At 35.7% G+C, this 17,136-nt stretch overlaps 1 protein-coding gene across 1 annotated transcript in view; it reads right to left on the reverse strand.

Annotated features, from left to right (window-relative positions):
* Window positions 1-13,139: 13,139 nt before the first annotated feature.
* ALX1 (ALX homeobox 1) overlaps window positions 13,140-17,136 on the reverse strand; it is a 34,469-nt gene continuing 30,472 nt past the window's right edge. The window contains exon 4 of the mRNA XM_014072144.2: window positions 13,140-13,749. Coding sequence (XP_013927619.1) covers window positions 13,435-13,749 — 315 coding nt within the window. The 3' untranslated portion in view covers window positions 13,140-13,434. The remainder of the gene's footprint in view (window positions 13,750-17,136) is intronic.

Here is a 17,136-nt window from a genome sequence, read left to right on the forward strand (position 1 = left end):
ACCACATTTTGAAGTTTAGTTACTAGTGGAAAATTCTACAGGAGTCTGGAACATCTGGATACAGCAGATATAAAGGACAATATGGTTCCAAGGAGTAATTAGTTTTATCCTAACAGGCAGAAATAGTTGAACAGAATGTCCCTCATCAAGGCAAAACTTTATGTGTTTCTTTTTCAAAGTCAAAGGGAAGGATTTCCATTATCATCTCAGCTTTCCTCCCATAAAGTACATACTCGATGTCTCCTAAAAGGCCAGTGAAAGCAATACAGACATATGCTTTATGTGTGAGCAAATTGGAGGAAAGGAAGGTCAAACTGCATACTTGTTTTACAAATCTAACAGGATTTTGGCATTGCAATTTAATTTTTCCTGGCCCCAAGTGATGGCTTTCATGAGAAATGTGTGGGCCAAACTGTCATCAGTGTAGCTCTATGCTGCTCACATTCTTCACCCGCTTCAGTTATCAGAATATTGTATCTTTATAGAAAGTAGCATCCTGGATTATGCAGTATTAATGATGCATTAAAAGTCAACCTCATTTGCTTTCTGCTGGAAAATACAAGTCTTAAACTGCTATTTTTTGCCAAAACATATTTAGCTAAATGTTGCAAACCATCCAGAGACTTCCAGACAATTTTAATTCTATCATCACTAGCATCAAAACAATGGAAGAAAATCATATTTTTACAAGTCAATAATCATCATTCAATAGATATCCTAGAACAAGCTAGCACTGCAAAATTGATGAAATTGTGTTATTGATTCTAGTGAAAAATCATGAGATCCTCATTTTTTTTTACTGTATTTTAAAAAAAGTCATCACTGAAGGACCTCATGGTAGATTTGTTAGTATTGCTTGCATTATATTCTGATTTATGGAAAATTTGTTTTGAAGAGTGAAATATTTTTTAAATAAATATGTTTTGTTAAAATGCCACTAGATGCATCGGCTGTCATTATTTTAAAATATAAATAGTCACCATTACATTCCAACATGATGAAGTTGGTCTTGTGAGAAAAAAAATAACACTGTTTTTGTAGTCAGGCAAGTGTAAGGAGACTGATAAAATCGGGTTGTTTTTCAGCCAAATTTTAGGGGAATAATTTTGCTCTATTTTCTTGGGGGTTAATGAAAATAAAGGTAGTCCATCTTTCATGGATTTTGCAATCCAATTTATTTCTGTAAAACAAACATGAAAAAAATATGCTACTAAAATTTAGCCATTTGATTGCTAAATTTTGGCAACCTGTTTTAGAGTGCTTTGAAAACTAAAACTAGGTTTTACAGAAACTCCATGTTAGCTTTGGGAAATAAGTTGCCTATCCTCATTCACAGAAATCAAAAGATTTTGAAAAAATGAATAAATGATGTTCCCTTTTCCAGTTTTCTCTTAGCAACTGCCTGTGAGGTAGATTAGGATGAGCGATGCTGACTGGCCCAAAGTTACTCAGGGATCCTCTCTGGCTAAGCTTAGACTTGAATCTGAGTCACCTGGATCCTAGTTGAACATCTAAACCAGGGATGTAAAACTTGCATCATCATGTGACATTTTCCTCTTCACTAAACTGGCGGGAGGGCAAGGCCAGCAAGTGACGCATCCGTGCCGCAAGTCATGAGTTTGACACCCCTGACTGATCTAAATCATATCATTATACAGGCACCATAATGGGAGAGAAAAAAGAAAAAAATCAAGGGTGCAAAGTTTTCAGTGCTTATCTGGAAGTAAGACCCAATGAAATGGTAGGATTTATATTTGAAACAGGACAAACAAGGTTTTATTTCAGGCTGAAAATCTATACACACCTAAATAACTTAGATCTAAATAGGATTACACAATGATAGTGTGATTTATTATCATCCTCATCCTGAAAAAGCAGAAGAGTCCTTTATCAATGGGGCTCTACATTATATTAACAGTCAACTTTTGACGAAACTTTAATGTTTCCCAGTGGGCTTTGCTATAGCTTAAATATCTTTTTTATATTCAGTATCCTGGTAACAAGCACTTTGAAACAGAGTCCAACAGTGCAAATTAGGCCTTGCCATTATAACAAGCATCATTATTCCATTCCTATCTGAGCTGACAGGCAGACTAGCAATTGACAGAAAATGAGCATGTAAGCACCTTGTAGCCTGAATCACACAAGCAACTATTCACATGAAATAACCCTTCAGTGATTGCATGGTAAATGATCAACCTATGATTCCATAGTTAAGAATTGATCATTTTGAGGTTTGGAACAGGCTTGGACAGCCTGGAACTTCTGAGCCTTTTTTTTTTTTTTTTTTTTTTTGCAGTTCCTGGAACTCTCCTGGCCATAATCTTTTCCCTTTTTTCAAAAGCTTTTTGAAGGAAGGGAAACACAAAAATAGGGCTATAAACCCAAGAATATATTCCACATAGCAGAATAAAATAAAGAAAGTCTTCCCCGAGAAAACCAGAAAAAAGCCCTGTTGTTTTACACAATTTGCTCACCATGTCCTCAAAATCTCCCAAAGTCTTCAACCACATAAAAAATTTTCCATTCCTGAATGAGGCCCATTTTCAATATCTAAGTTTTCAGATCAATGAACAAGACACTCAAGCACGTATTGTATCAGTGATTTGATTCAAAAAATGTGATTCTTGTCTTATGACTCTTTAAGGTCATAAAGACTAATCTAACATAACTCTGCAATCTAATGGCTTCAAACCGACATGGGTTATCTGGTTCCCCATTCATCATGTGGAAAGCTGCCTCGATAGACTTTCATTCATTGCAGCTACGGAGCTGTGTGCCGAGGCATGACAAGTTTAAAGCTGTGTCTGTGTCTCATCACGCTTCTGCTCCAGCAAGATCGTGAATACCTGCTTGTCTAACTGCATCAGGGTATGCCTGCAGTATGTAACCAGAATAATTTAAAACCATAAACATAGTGGGGGAAAGTTTAATTTAAACACAGTCTTTCCAATTAGTTAGAAATGGCAGGAAATTTGCATCCACACCCTCTTCCCCTCAGTTGAAGTAATTTTACACAATGGTTGATTGGCTACAAAGACTCCACTACTGCGGTCTATTGGTAGGAATTTTGCTGTTTAGAACTTATCAAGATTGCTTCGTAAATAATACTAACAATAAGTAACATTTTCTGGGAATGATCAGAGGATATTCTGGCTTTAAAACATTGGAGACATTGGGAAACAAATATTGCTATCCTGTTAATAGTATTGAAAAAAAATTATCTGAAAATATACCTTGAACAAGATTCTGTGGAAATTTTCAAAAGAAAAAAGAAAAACATTTTCAAGAAGAGTTTTGCTACTTAATTGCAAAATGCTTGTATTTTCTCTTCTTATCTTCCTCAATGCAGGAGAAAATTCTCACCAACAAATTCATAGAAATATTTGGATTTATAGCTCAGTAGCACCACTTCATAATAATCATTTATTCCCTTGCAATATGAAAACATCATAAACTTTACTAAATTCTGACATTTTACTTTACATTTTTTTTAAAGTAATTTTATCTGCTACTAATCTGGAAGGATTTTTTTTCATACCCCACCTTTTTCAAAGTAATTGTAGACATGCTTTTAGAAGAAATAAGATGGCAATTAGCAAATGTTTTCAAAAAGAATGCCAATATTGAATTGAAAATTGCAAGCAAAAACAATACATTTTTCTGATAAATAAGTGATTGTGTAAAAACTCATTTAAAGTGCATTATCATTAAGTAATTTTTAACTTGTTTTTAAAAGAAAAAAAGTTCCAAGTTTTCTTGATGAAGAAGGTGACTAATCAGTAATTCTTTAGACAGAACATATATATGTATATATCATTGCAATGAATGAGGATGAATCATTTTCAAAGCAAATCTACCACCTGAAACAATTTGTGTGTTTCTGAACAATATTCTTCCCTAGTATACTATATTATACTCCTCTTCTCTGACCATATGTTCAGTTCTTCAAGCCAATGGACACAAATAAGGTTCATTGCAATCACTGATTCATCAAAGCACTTTCTTTATTGTTTATCGTCTTTTGCTGATTGTTTCAAGAACACGAATGAGAATTAATATAACTTAACCAATTTCTACCTAAGCATGCTATTTTGAGATAACTCCATAGATTTTTGTAATTTTTAACCAGCTATAGGCAGGAAAGAGTATTTCAATGTGTTGAACATGGTAGTGATAGTATGCCTTAAGGTAAAGGTTTCCCTTGCACATATGTGCACATATGTGTTAGTTGTTCCCGACTCTAGGGAGTGGTGCTCATCTCCGTTTCAAAGCCGAAGAGACAGAGCTGTCCGTAGGCATCTCCATCGTCATGTGGCCAGCATGACTAAATGCCGAAGGCATACAGAGCACTGTTACCTTCCCACCAAAGGTGGTTTCTATTTTTCTACTTGCATTTTTATGTGCTTTTGAACTGCTCGGTTGGCAGAAGCTTGGACAAGTAATGTAAGCTCGTTCCATTACGCAGCACTAGGGATTCGAACCACCAAATTGCTGACCTTTCTGATCAACAAGCTCAGAGGCTTAGTCACTGAGCCACCGCATCCCCTTAGAAATGAGCAAATATGCTTCAAGTTTAATTATTTTAATTCAGACAAGAACTATTCTAACATTTAAGATCTGCACCATGAGCATGCATATTTTCTTTAGATTTGTGGTATAGTGAATTGTATAGTTTATTCTACTTTAGAAAAACAAATTTCCCTCTAAGCAGTGAGCTTCTCCCCACAAAAATCCTTCAATAAAACAAGTCCCCTAGTTTATTATCTGTTTTTGTTTTAGATATATATTAGATGTTTTGTCAAGGCACATGGTATGCCCCAAATATGGGAGGGAGCATACTGCTTCTCTTTTGCCTTTCAGCTCTACCCTAGGAGCCTTCCAGGCTGAAACATTTTATTTTGGATTTTTTGCTGATAAATAAATGAAGGGAGACTAGTATAGATGTATTTCAAGCTATTTAGCCCTCATCAGCTAGCCATACCCTTACTGAGATTTGAACTTAGACTGTTTTCACATGTTAGGCAATTATAATAACCTCTAAGCCACAAGGGGTGTGTGTGTGTGTGTGTGTGTGTGTGTGTGTGTGTGTGTGTGTGTGTGTGTGTGTGTGTGTGTGTTCGTAGATTTTCACGGGTGTAGGTATGCTGGTCTTGTTGTATTTGGGTCTTTTCCCATGTAAGATTGAGATTGTCTGGCAACGTTTCAGTGAGGTCTCACTCACCAACTTCAGGCTGGGTTTTGGACTTTTATATATCCACTAGAAATTTTTATTATATTGTGAAGTGTACATGGATGTTGGGGTCTAAATTCCTGTGAGTGAATTCTCAAAGTTTGTGTTCAGTTATCAGCATACATAAGTCATCACTTTGTTTTCATAAGTTTGCATATGTTTAACAGATCCTCAAAATAACTCCAGCTCTCTGGAAAAGGGTGTAAAGTTGAGAAAGGCAGAAAGAAAGGAGACAACCAGCTACCAGGTGGATGGATTCAGTTATAGTGGTGGTGAGTGCACCATTGGAAGACTTAAAAGACCTGATTAAGAATAGGTAATCATGGAGGAAATCTATCAATCCATCCATTAGAACTTGAAAACAAAAGTTATTTTGTATTCAATAGCTACTGCATGTGTCGGGGGGGGGGGAGAAGGGGGTAATCATGGTAATGACTCAGTACATGTAACTCTTCTTCTAGATTTAATATGGCATCCCCCATTCAAACATAATACGTAATGGGTGACTTTTGGTCAGTTGTCATTTTTCAATATCAGTTGCCCCATGGGGTTGATTATTGAAATAGCGGGATTTGGAGGGAAGGCAAGAAGTAAATATAACAAACAAATCAACTATAATATAGCTCTGCAGGATTTGAACCCCAAGGACCCTGCATGTCCCCCACATTTTAAAGTTGTCATTAACCTTAATGTGACAGAAGAAGAATATTATAGACATGAGATTGAATAATCAAATTAGCTATATTGAATTATTACATTTAGGTACTAATGTAATCTAGTAATATTTTTCACTACATTTTTAACTGTGGCCCTAGTATATACTTGAAGATGTAAGTTAAGTGCTTCGGCCGGCATTCCTGCCCTGCAACCTTCTTGCTGCTCTTACCAGTGTGTGGTGATAATATTGGTTTGTTACACTAATTTTGAATTACATTTTCTCTTGAATTTTCTATCCAAAGGTATTGGAAGCTCCCTTGAGTTGAAGGTAAGATGTAAAAGTATGTAATAAATCAAATAGATTCAGAGTGCCACATCTAGCTGATCTGTTGAAGTGAGGAAAGAACGAAGTCTGAGTTGGAGAAAGGTGTGGTCTCAGATTGCATTAAAACATCAACAGGTTCAAGCTGTAAATTTATGTGTATATATGCACACATGTTGTTGTTAGTTGTGAAGTCATGTCTGACCCATCGTGACCCCATGGACAACGTTCCTCCAGGCCTTCCTGTCCTCTACAATCCTCTAGAATCCATTTAAGCTCATGTCTACTGCTTCAGTGACTCCATCCAGCCACCTCATTCTCTGCCATCCCCTTCTTCTTTGGTCCTCAATAATTCCCAGTATTAGGCTCTTCTCCAGTGAGTCTTTCCTTTTCATTAGGTGACCAAAGTATTTGAGTTACACGCAAGCAAACATACTCATAAATAATCACAGGAAAAAGACAGAAAAATCTGCCAGTTGCCATTACCAATTGAAAGGCAGCATTTACATTCTTGGATGATGCTCCAGTCCAGGAATATTTCAGAGTTCTATCCTGTTATTTAACATCATTATGAAGTTGTTGGATAAGCTAATAATATGCTAGGAGTTGGGATGAGATATCAATATACAATTATACAATCTCATTCCAGGCCAAACTACAAGGGTTATGGAAAGTCTGAATCAGTATCCAGAAGCTGTTAAGGGTTGAAACAAGTTCAGATTACATCCTACCATGATCAGAATTTTGCAATAAACATTGTGCTAATATTGATTCTGACAAATATACTATCTGGGGACACATTTCCTCCTGAAAGATCTGGTTCATGGGGCAGAGCTGACTTCACAACTCTTGCTAAACAGTCTCTGGTTTCTGTGCCTGTTGTGGTTAAGATTCTCTGGCAACGATAATGTATGCTTTGATCACTACCGCAATGCAGTCTACATGGGGTAGCTTTTGGAGATAATTTGGAAATTGCAAACTAGAATGTAATACCAATACCAGTTAGATGGCAGAGCACTCTCACCAGTTCAGGTTAATCCCATGTTGAGGTCACTGTGCTTTTTACCAAGAGTTTCCAGAAGTGAAGACAGTCAGTTTGAACATACAGTACCATATCCAATCAAAGACAGTAAAGGCATCATTATGAGATATGTCATGGCAATCAGGAAGAAATAGTGTGTGTCCTCATTGGCTGCATTGGCTGCATTCAGGAGAACCATCCAAAAGAGTTTTTGAGTGGAAGATGATTTAGCCTCTCTATAATTCTAGCCAGACTTTCCTATCACTGAGCTTCACTGCAAACAGTTTAGGCAGATATTTGCAGACAAAACATTTTAAGCTCAAGTGGGTTTTGTGTCATTTGGGCAGTACTGTACCATACCTAGTTTATGCAACACCTCATTTAATAATATTCATTTGTATCAGATATATATTACCTCTCTCTTGAGGAAGTAGATAAGGCTTTTGGCTTTGTTTGCATCCATATTTGCATAGTTGATGCTGTTTTACTACTTGGCCTACAAGGATCCCTAAGAATTTCTTCCTACCAAAGAATACAATTCACACACATTTTTTTTCCAGGCAATCTTTTTCAGCATCTTAAAAGAAGTTATGCAATGGTTAAAGGGTCAACTTTGAACCCAGTTCATTAAACCTATGTCCATGTTTGGCAATCGGTTAAAGAAGTGATGGTTTTGCAGTTCCAGAAGTTTTGAGATGAAATGCATTGTTTTTATCCTTTCCAATCTTGGTTCATTCTTGATTTTGGCAAGGAAATATTGTGAAATAGATTATTGTATATTGGGAGGAGGAGGAAGTGCAACCTTGTTGATAATCTGTTTTCAAAAGCCCTCAAATATTCATCTTATGAAATGAAGTGTCATTGGAGTTAAAACAAATCTATTTTTTAAAATAATAATATTATTTTAGCTTTGTGTTTTATACCTAACATGCTTTTAATGTTGTTTTTATGACTGTTTTAACTGTATTTTTTCAAGGCACTCAGAACTAATAAGCGGTAGGTATCATATCAATTTTCCAAATAAACGTATAGGTAAAGTCAATGTGCCTATATTTGCCTTCTTAGTAGGAAGCATGCAAATAGCAATTTAAAGACCCAATGCTTGGTTGACAGTATATTAATAGTAGAAGGAACTACTGTACCATAATGTGGTAGTCAGCAGTCTTTGATGCAGTGTCTCCTCTTGTCCTCTTGTAATTTTATTGCCAAGATTTTCTTTCTGCAAAGAGATTGTCTTCCCTTCCTGTCTGAAGTTCAGGGGTTGTGAGAAAAAAAGCAAGAATGAGCAAAGGCTGGCCTGTATCCTGTTCTACTCAAGGCCCAATCTCAAGTATTCCTTTATTTCAATTAAGTTGTATTTGCCTTTCTGAACTTGGGAGAATGTTTCTTTCAAAGAAGCGAATATTTCGTTCATCTGAAGGAGTCCGGAATGTGACAGGGGAAAGGGAGGAGAAGTAAATCAAAGCAGATAGCAATTCACCAGATGTAAAGTATTTTTCTTCAATGCCCCCTCCCTCTTCCATCTTCCCTCCCTTCATCCCAACACACAAGCCTTGTTTTTTTCTCTCCTACCAGAAGTTTCAGAATGTTTGCTGACAATTTAATTCCTTCATATAACAGAGGCACTGACATCCTGTAAAGGAGCAGCAGTTTTGCCTTGCTCCTGATGAAAAGCCAGAGGGAGTTTTGCCTTGAATCATCTGCAACTCAACATACCACACAGACAAAGCTTGACTAAGATGGACTGCAGTCAGTTTGAAAGGTCAACTCAAGTTTGAACTATTATAGATCTTCTTCCAACTTTGCAAACTCATTTTTCAGCTCAGTAAAACTCTGGAATTGGCAACATTTCCTGCATTTTCTTACCTTACCTTAGGATGCAGAAGAAAAGGGATTCCTGAGAGTTTTGAGTCATTTCATCAAGATGCCTTTAGTATTGAAGAATGGCTCCCAAGCATGAAATATATAGTCAAGGGTTAGTAAATAGTACATGATGAACTGGATTGAGAGCCTTTGAGCAGAATTTTACTCAAATGGACTCCCTCCCTCTCCCCCCCCTCCATAAAAACAATGGTCTGGACATGGTATAGGAGGCTGCAGGGAATAAAAGAATGGATGAAACTCTTTTGCCTTTCACTGTCTTTCATGGGTTGTGACCTGCAAAACTCTTTGTGAGTAGAAGCACACATAAAAAGACTACCTTGAATTTAGATTCAATACAAGAGAGAGAAGGAACGGGTCTCTTTAAAATGTGAAAGGGGATAAATCAAATATTTACTCAGTTACTACGGACATGTATTGTGGATGGAAAAAACAATTTCTACAGATACTGGGAGTATTCATAGTGTTTTATGTGCAGTATAAAATCCAGAAGCTTTAAAAATGTGGGAACCACCAAAACTGAATTAGAAGTGATATAAATGTGTAAAGAAGAGGAAAGAGTGGGAAATGAGTAATAGTTGACAAAAGTAGGAAAGTAGGAAGCAGAAATTCATGAATCATTTAATCATTTCATTTTTTTTTCTTTCTCCTAATTTATAATCTTATCCCAATAACCGGACAGATCCAATCCTTGACAACAAAATAAATATCCATTAAATATTTTTGAAAGTATATTAAAACTTTAAGAGACCCTACTTATTTATTGTTTTCAAGATCCCATTGAAAAAAGGTACAGAATCTCTTTTTCTAACTTTTCTTTTAAAAAAAGCGTGTCCCACAATTGCAGAAGAGCTATCAATGGAAATAAGTGATATCTAGAACTCCTTTTTTCTCCCTTTTTTATATTGATGCTATTGGTTAATAGAGGTATCCTACTGTTGAGAAATAATTGGGGGGAAAAAATTCCTATAAGAAAATCAGAGCAATTTTTCTTTCTACACCAGGGGTGTCAAACTCTCAGCATCACGTGGTCATCACGTGACATATCATGACTTTTTTCCCTTTTGCTAAACGAGTGGGCATGGCCAGCACGTGACACATGTGGCCTGTAGGCAATGAGTTTCACACCCCTGGTCTACACTCTTAACAGAAAGTTTGTCAAAAACTATTTGTGTCTATGAGTATTTGGACTTTGCATTTTCATACTACCTGTACCAAAATAAGTTATAAGTTTATTTCAAAATGTACCATATTTTTCAGCTGTCATTACAAGTGAATGGATTGTTATAATAAAAATGTCTGGTTTTGATTGCTACTAAATATTATATTAAAACATAAAACTGAATTATTATAGTGCTTTACACAACTGCCCTCAAACATCTTATGAATGTGCATATCATTTTAGATTATCAATCTCTCCTGATTGTCATTAAATAACTATATAAAAATTGTATTTTCATCTTTCTAGAACCATTAAAATTAGCAGAACCTATGTAGATTCAATGATATTTTTAAAAAATCCATTGTATCTTTATATATTGAAGTACATGTTCAATATAGAAGGCCTATTAAGAAAACAAATATGTTATAGATAAGTTTGCCATATATACTATCACTTCTTAATTCCTCATTACTCACAAGATGTTTAATATAAACATATCAGTAATAATATTTGATAAATTTGATCAGTAACTTGGACCAATGGGGAAGAATGCAATTCCTGTATTAAAACACATCTAATTCTTTTTCTTTCTTTTTTTGCTCAATCTATCTCTTCACACTTAAATAGCAAAGCCAGTAAATATGCAATGTTGCTTCTGCACCAATTTGTCGTTCCTCTAACACTTCCTTTTTTCCTGTGGTTGTCTCCCCTTTTCCATTACTGAGATGCTCCTTCAATTGAGCTATATCTTTTTGCACTGTTAATCATAACTTTGTCTGGGCATATTTTTGTAACTTAAGTAGAGTCTTCTACTCACAATCTTAAAAAATATTCAAAAATAAAATTTATTGGGAGGACTGCAAGGAGTGACAGGGGGAAGGAGTGACAGGGGGAATTCAACAGCCAAATGATTTAAGTGTGAAGGATGAGACAGTTGTGTTAAAATGCTATCCATTATTCCTCAGTATGCAAAAAAGTACGCCAACATAAAATTTGCCTGAGATGTACCCAGCATCAACAGCAGCCATAGATACTTAAAATTTGAATGTGGACCAGGTAAGTGAAGCAATCGATGCATTCCTTTGACTTTGTTTCTTTCCTACTATAAATTATATGCCAGCAGGAAACCACAGCCAATTGCTCTTCCTAACTTAACTGGGACGTGTAGATAGAGACTTGGAGTGGTGCATTCAGCACCATGCCAATTTGCCCAGAAAAAAAAAGATCAGAGGTACTCTGTGCCTGTGACCTGTCAACTGGTCAATGTCTCAGCACTAGCCTGCTCTTTTTTTAAAAAAAAAATTACAGGCTCAGAAATTCCTTTAAAAGAACTCTAAACCTGTGTCTAAAAATAGCCTGGCTGACAAGCCACAGATGGAGGAGCAGAGCAGGGTGAAGCGGGAGGCAGTAACTGATGTGTGTGCTTTATTCACATCTACCACAGCAAGAGAATGATAGCAAGTCCCCATGGTCAACAGCTTCTGAAAGGAGCTCCTGACAAACCCCCCCTCCCCCAAATAATAATAAGAAATTACAGTTGCACTGTACTTTTTGGCAGAAGCAGTCAAAAACATGTAAACCAATCAATGGTGACAGAACCAGCAACGTCCGCCTGACAGAACCAACCTTCTTTACAGATTTTAAATCAGCCTTTTGTGAAGCACAGGACTAGCATTCTGTCAAGAAAGTCCTGCTTTTTAATCCCATGTCTAGGGTTCTTCCAAATGTCCACTGAAACCATATTTTTGAAAACAAACAAACAGACTGAGGTAATATTCTTTCAAAAAATCACTAAATTTATGTGCCTAAGGCTCATGATTTGGAAAGGACTTTGGAAAGCCCTAATCAGGTGTCATGCATATAGCTGCCTCTCTGGAAGCCTATTTCCCATTTCTTCTCAGCCCAGACCAACTGGTCATAGAGGACCAGTAACCAACATGGCCAATAGAAGCTAGGCAGATTCTGGCACTTAAATAGGTCATCATCAAAATCAAGGAGATTGATTGTAGATCATATTAAGGCCTACAAATCAGCAAATAACTCATATGTTTAGTGGAGATGAGACAAAAGCAGCATCATGAAGACAAGTCATATAAAAAACAGTTTGCAGGACATAGTTTGTGCCACGGTGGGCCCTTCCTGTTAGATAGAGGAAGCAACCTAGATAGCCTAAAAGAAAACATGGCATCTGGTAAGGCATTCAAATACAATATTTCTCTTACTGAAACATTTTGCTGCATATTTTATGTTCATATGCAAAATTATACCTACAAATGTAGTTTGATATACTTCCTTTATATGTAAATATGTTTTATGTGAAGCATTTCCTGCAGATCTATCTTTTTTTTACCTGTTGTGTTACACAAACTTTCTTAATGTCATGCAGCAAATATAGACTTTTTATAACATATAAGGAATTGACATACATTGTAGCTGTTCAGAGGTGCAGAAAATTAGCTCACTTGAAAGAGCAAGATGGCAAATTTGAAGAAACAGTAAGAAATTGCCCTAGTGGTACTTTTGTACTATATGCCAACAACCCTGAAATTGTATATATTGTAAAGCAGATATCTTTTAAAGTTCCAGAAAAACTCATCATGTTCATGGGAAATAGTTTTTACAAAGGATGCATTATCAAATAAATAAATGCACAACTTCTGTTTGTTAAACAGAAAGCGGAAAACATTTCATTCAACACACCACTTATTAAAAGTTTCCTTTAGAAAGGAAACTTTTCTAAACATTTATTGTAACAAATGCATTTTTCTCTGTCAGCCCTGCTTATGAGTAAGCCATCTACCTTGATATTGCACTGATATCAAGTAATATGTAGCACACATAATTGTTTAATAGGTTTATTATTTTTTGCAGATTTTACAATTATATTTCATCAACTGGTACAACAAAACATATTTTGCTATTTTAAGAGGGCCTTTGGAGATTTGCATGTGGTGGTTCCATTCATATACATTGATGCTTAAATGCTAAATAGCATATTGGGTATTTATTCAAGCAGGCTTCTTTGTACATCCTGATCACTAGCAATTCTTCACACAGCAGCTTATTGTTGAGTCCTTTAATTATAAAAACAAGAATGGTGGTGAAGGAGAAGAGCTTTTTTTATGTCTGACCTTGAAATGGAAAGAGATTCTGTTATATTACATAGCCCAGGAAATATTAGCAGTATGTTCCTTGGCTTTCATTCGTAAAACTGCAATACTGGAAGACCTCCGTTCAAATTCTGGCTTGGTTTCAAATGCATGTCCATTAGTTCCAGAAAGTAAAGAGTCAGTAAAAAAGTTATTAAGGGGAACATGGCTGAACTGGCTCTGATGATTTGAAAAGCCAGAGTACCCGGAATCTGTCCGAGGCGAATGGGAATAAGGGGTCATACAAGAGGAAGTATCCCTTGGAAGCATGCAGGAAGTCACCGAACTGCTAGCTGCATTTCCTGCCCACAAATTATTCTGAATCTGGAACATATAAACAAGACAAAATTAAATGTATATTTCAAACATCTTTTTCTTCCTTTAGTTTCATTTTTCATTGAATCTATTGTCAATAGTGCTGGCAATAAAATAATATTAAGTTTATGCAATTTAAAAATAGAAATTCAAATGAGAACTGTACTTTTCTGAAGAAGTTGACAAAGTAACAAAGCTGATTTTAGATATTCTGTCTTTCACTAGGGAACTGGGTATCATTTGATGACTTGCCTCAGGCTGGAAAATAGCTTTGGCCATGTTTGGTCATAAGTAAAATTCGACAGTGAATGTAACACTAATAAGTTTGACTAAATACTTGGTAGCCATTCATGGAATGTAAAAGCACTTGTTTTATTGCCCCCAAAATTAGGGCCTATGTTTTCTGAGGAAATCTGTATTTTGCTTACAGTCCCTTCACAATAGATTGAGATAGAATTTTAAAAGAAACTCTCAGTCAATGTCATGAGCAACTTTGTGCTCTATTTTTTGCAGGAAGACTGATACCAATATGATGATTCTCCTGCAGCAATGCATGTATATAATGAAATATTTTTCTGGGCAACTCTGGTTTATAAGTCTGACATGTGCGTATATTAATGAAACATATATTTAATGAAAAAGAAGGATACATCTGCATTTCATTTCAACCTTGAAAATAAAGTATCTAATATATTTAGAACTTTTTTTTTGTAACTGTTCAGAAATATATATATTTCTATTGATGGGGCAGCTTAGTGATGCCTTCTGAAATTTTTCATTATTCACAGGAAAATGGCATAAGTTCGAGAAGGTTCACACACACACACACACACTATATAGAATGGTTACCACATACTCCAATCAGATCTGGATTTACATAATGGCCTGAAAGCCAATAGTTATTATAGATAGTGTCTTTGGGTACAATAAGTGTCACTCTTAAAAAGTATTTTGGAAAATTTATTCTCTCCCTGGAGAAATGCAGTCAATGATCACTTAATTCATCTGCACATGGAAAGTGTAAAAGATTTGTAGGAGATGTTTGTGCACAGCTGTAGATTCATTCCTTAGTTTGAAATTAGCTTTGTGTACATTTACAACTATCCTGAAAATCACTGCAGAAATGGAAGCAAGCTATAAAACTAAACAGCAATATATAGGGAGAGTTTAACCCTGTCCTCTGATCTTGGATCTGGACCAAAGAAAAAAATCAGAATAGCAACTACTATTGTCTGACAACAAAATGATATGATAGGTTCATTTCAGCTGTGGTGGGGAATAGTCCCATACCTGGAAACTTCATTTATGGAGATATTTTCAAACAATTGCAAGCTGGAGAGAAAGTAACTGAGGAAAAGTCATTTTTTGTTATCCTAATCAAATTCTCAGGTGACTAAATGAATAAACTGGAAACAGGATTACATTCTGTTTGAGAATGTCTTCTGCACATATAAAACTGTATATGCACAGGAGCTGCAGCAATAAATAGAAAATTTCATCAAGGGCTACAAAAGTGATTGTACATATACATCAGAGGTGGGTTCCTACCAGTTCGCACCTACTTGGTAGAACCGGTTCATCAAATCTACCAAACCGGTTAGAAGAGGTTCCACCAGTGGACCCGGAAAGCAGGCCACACCTACAGAAGAGGTTCCAAAAAAATTTGAAACCCACCACTGATATACATGTGGTTGTACATTTGCTGATGTCTGAGGTATATTTCTGTTCTCTTTTCTAATTGATTCACAGCAACATTTGAATGGCAAGAATGAGAATACAAAGTGCTCCTTACTCACATGCTCCTTAGCATCCTTCCCTCTTTCCATATATTCCATTCCTCAAAAATCCTCTTGTATAGATGTTCCAACATCCAATGGAGCACTTCTGGAATGTCAGAGAAGTCATACTGGCATTCCTTATGTCTAGCAAGTACCACTTTTATGGTTGCTAAAAGATCACCATATAATCTCATGAAAACCACTTACTAACCCATGGTTGGGCCACATTTAGGATTATATTAATGTGGATGAAGGTATGTTGTCCCACTTGCCTCGTGGATGTCACACAAACCAGCATTCCCATCCCAGACCCACTCATATCTGTCCACACATCCCCAAAGCTCAAATACTGCCAATTGTGGTGCTTATTTGCTGGACATATTTAAATCAAAGCAGAACTACGAACACTTCTGCTGTTAATGTATTTTAGGACATTGATAATATTTACAATAATTAAATTCTTAAAGTTATGGTTCCAATAGCTCAAAAATTCTAGTAAAGTCTAACTATTCATCCTTTTGGGGAGGGAAAAGACAAAACATTTGGCCATGATTAGGTTTCAATTAATTTTGTTCAAAATAAATATAGAACATTCCACATGGCAACTGTTATATCAATAATTATCTTAGACTTCCATTAAAGAAATGATTATTAATATCAGTATAACCCTAATTTGGGTTAGCCTTTTCAAAAAACTGGCACAGAAAAAAAATGCAAGAATCTTGCTTGCAACACCCAGTTCTAATTAAACCATGCAAACCAATTTCCATATAAGTGGCTAACAAACTCTAAATAACTAAGTTCCTTTTTGCGTTAGCATCAGTAGCAAATTTTAGTTTCGCGTGCCATCCAAGCTTTCTTAATATCTAATGGATTTTGGCTTTACCATTTACCATTTGATCTAACATTTTATCAAGGTTTGTATCTGAACTTCCAAAGAACATTAAAGGGATGTTAAAAACACATGGGAAATGGACAAAAACTGAATTCATGGCTGATTTATATGACAAAAACAAGCCTATGATTTTATATAGAAATTTATCATTTGAGATGATAACACAGGGGTGTCAAACTCACTGCCCGCAGGCCAGATGCATCACATGCTGGCCACAGCCACTTAGCGGGGGGGGTCACAATATGTCACGTGATGACGCCATGATGACACGAGTTTGAAACCCCTGTAATAACACAATGTAAATTTCAACTCTTTGAAACACAGAAAAAATCCATGGAAGTTTATTTCAATATATGATTACTATTGCAAGATTATTATATGCACAGAAATAAAAATATTTTATACTTCCCACTATGAAAGAATAGTTGGTGGAACAAATAGATTTTGATGAATTCCTTTGATTAAAAAATATTTACTGATAACTGGCTCTTATGGACTTTTTGCATAAAAATGAAAAATATGAATTTGTGGTTATGGTTTTGATGATTACATAGGATTATAGAAAGTAGGGTGCTATGATGTAACTTTAGAGAGAGAGGCTAAAATATATTTGTATTTATAGCTACCATCAAGAATATTGGTTGCTACTTCTTTATACCTTTTTTATTTCTTTTCTAGTTTTCTTCAGCTTTTTTCTTCTTTTGCACGTTTTGATTTTTCTTT

This window comes from Thamnophis sirtalis, unplaced genomic scaffold (genome assembly GCF_051295495.1).
Source record: "Thamnophis sirtalis isolate CommonGarterSnake01/CBP01778 unplaced genomic scaffold, rThaSir2_p1.2 scaffold_9, whole genome shotgun sequence".
Taxonomy (NCBI): Eukaryota; Metazoa; Chordata; class Lepidosauria; order Squamata; family Natricidae; genus Thamnophis; species Thamnophis sirtalis.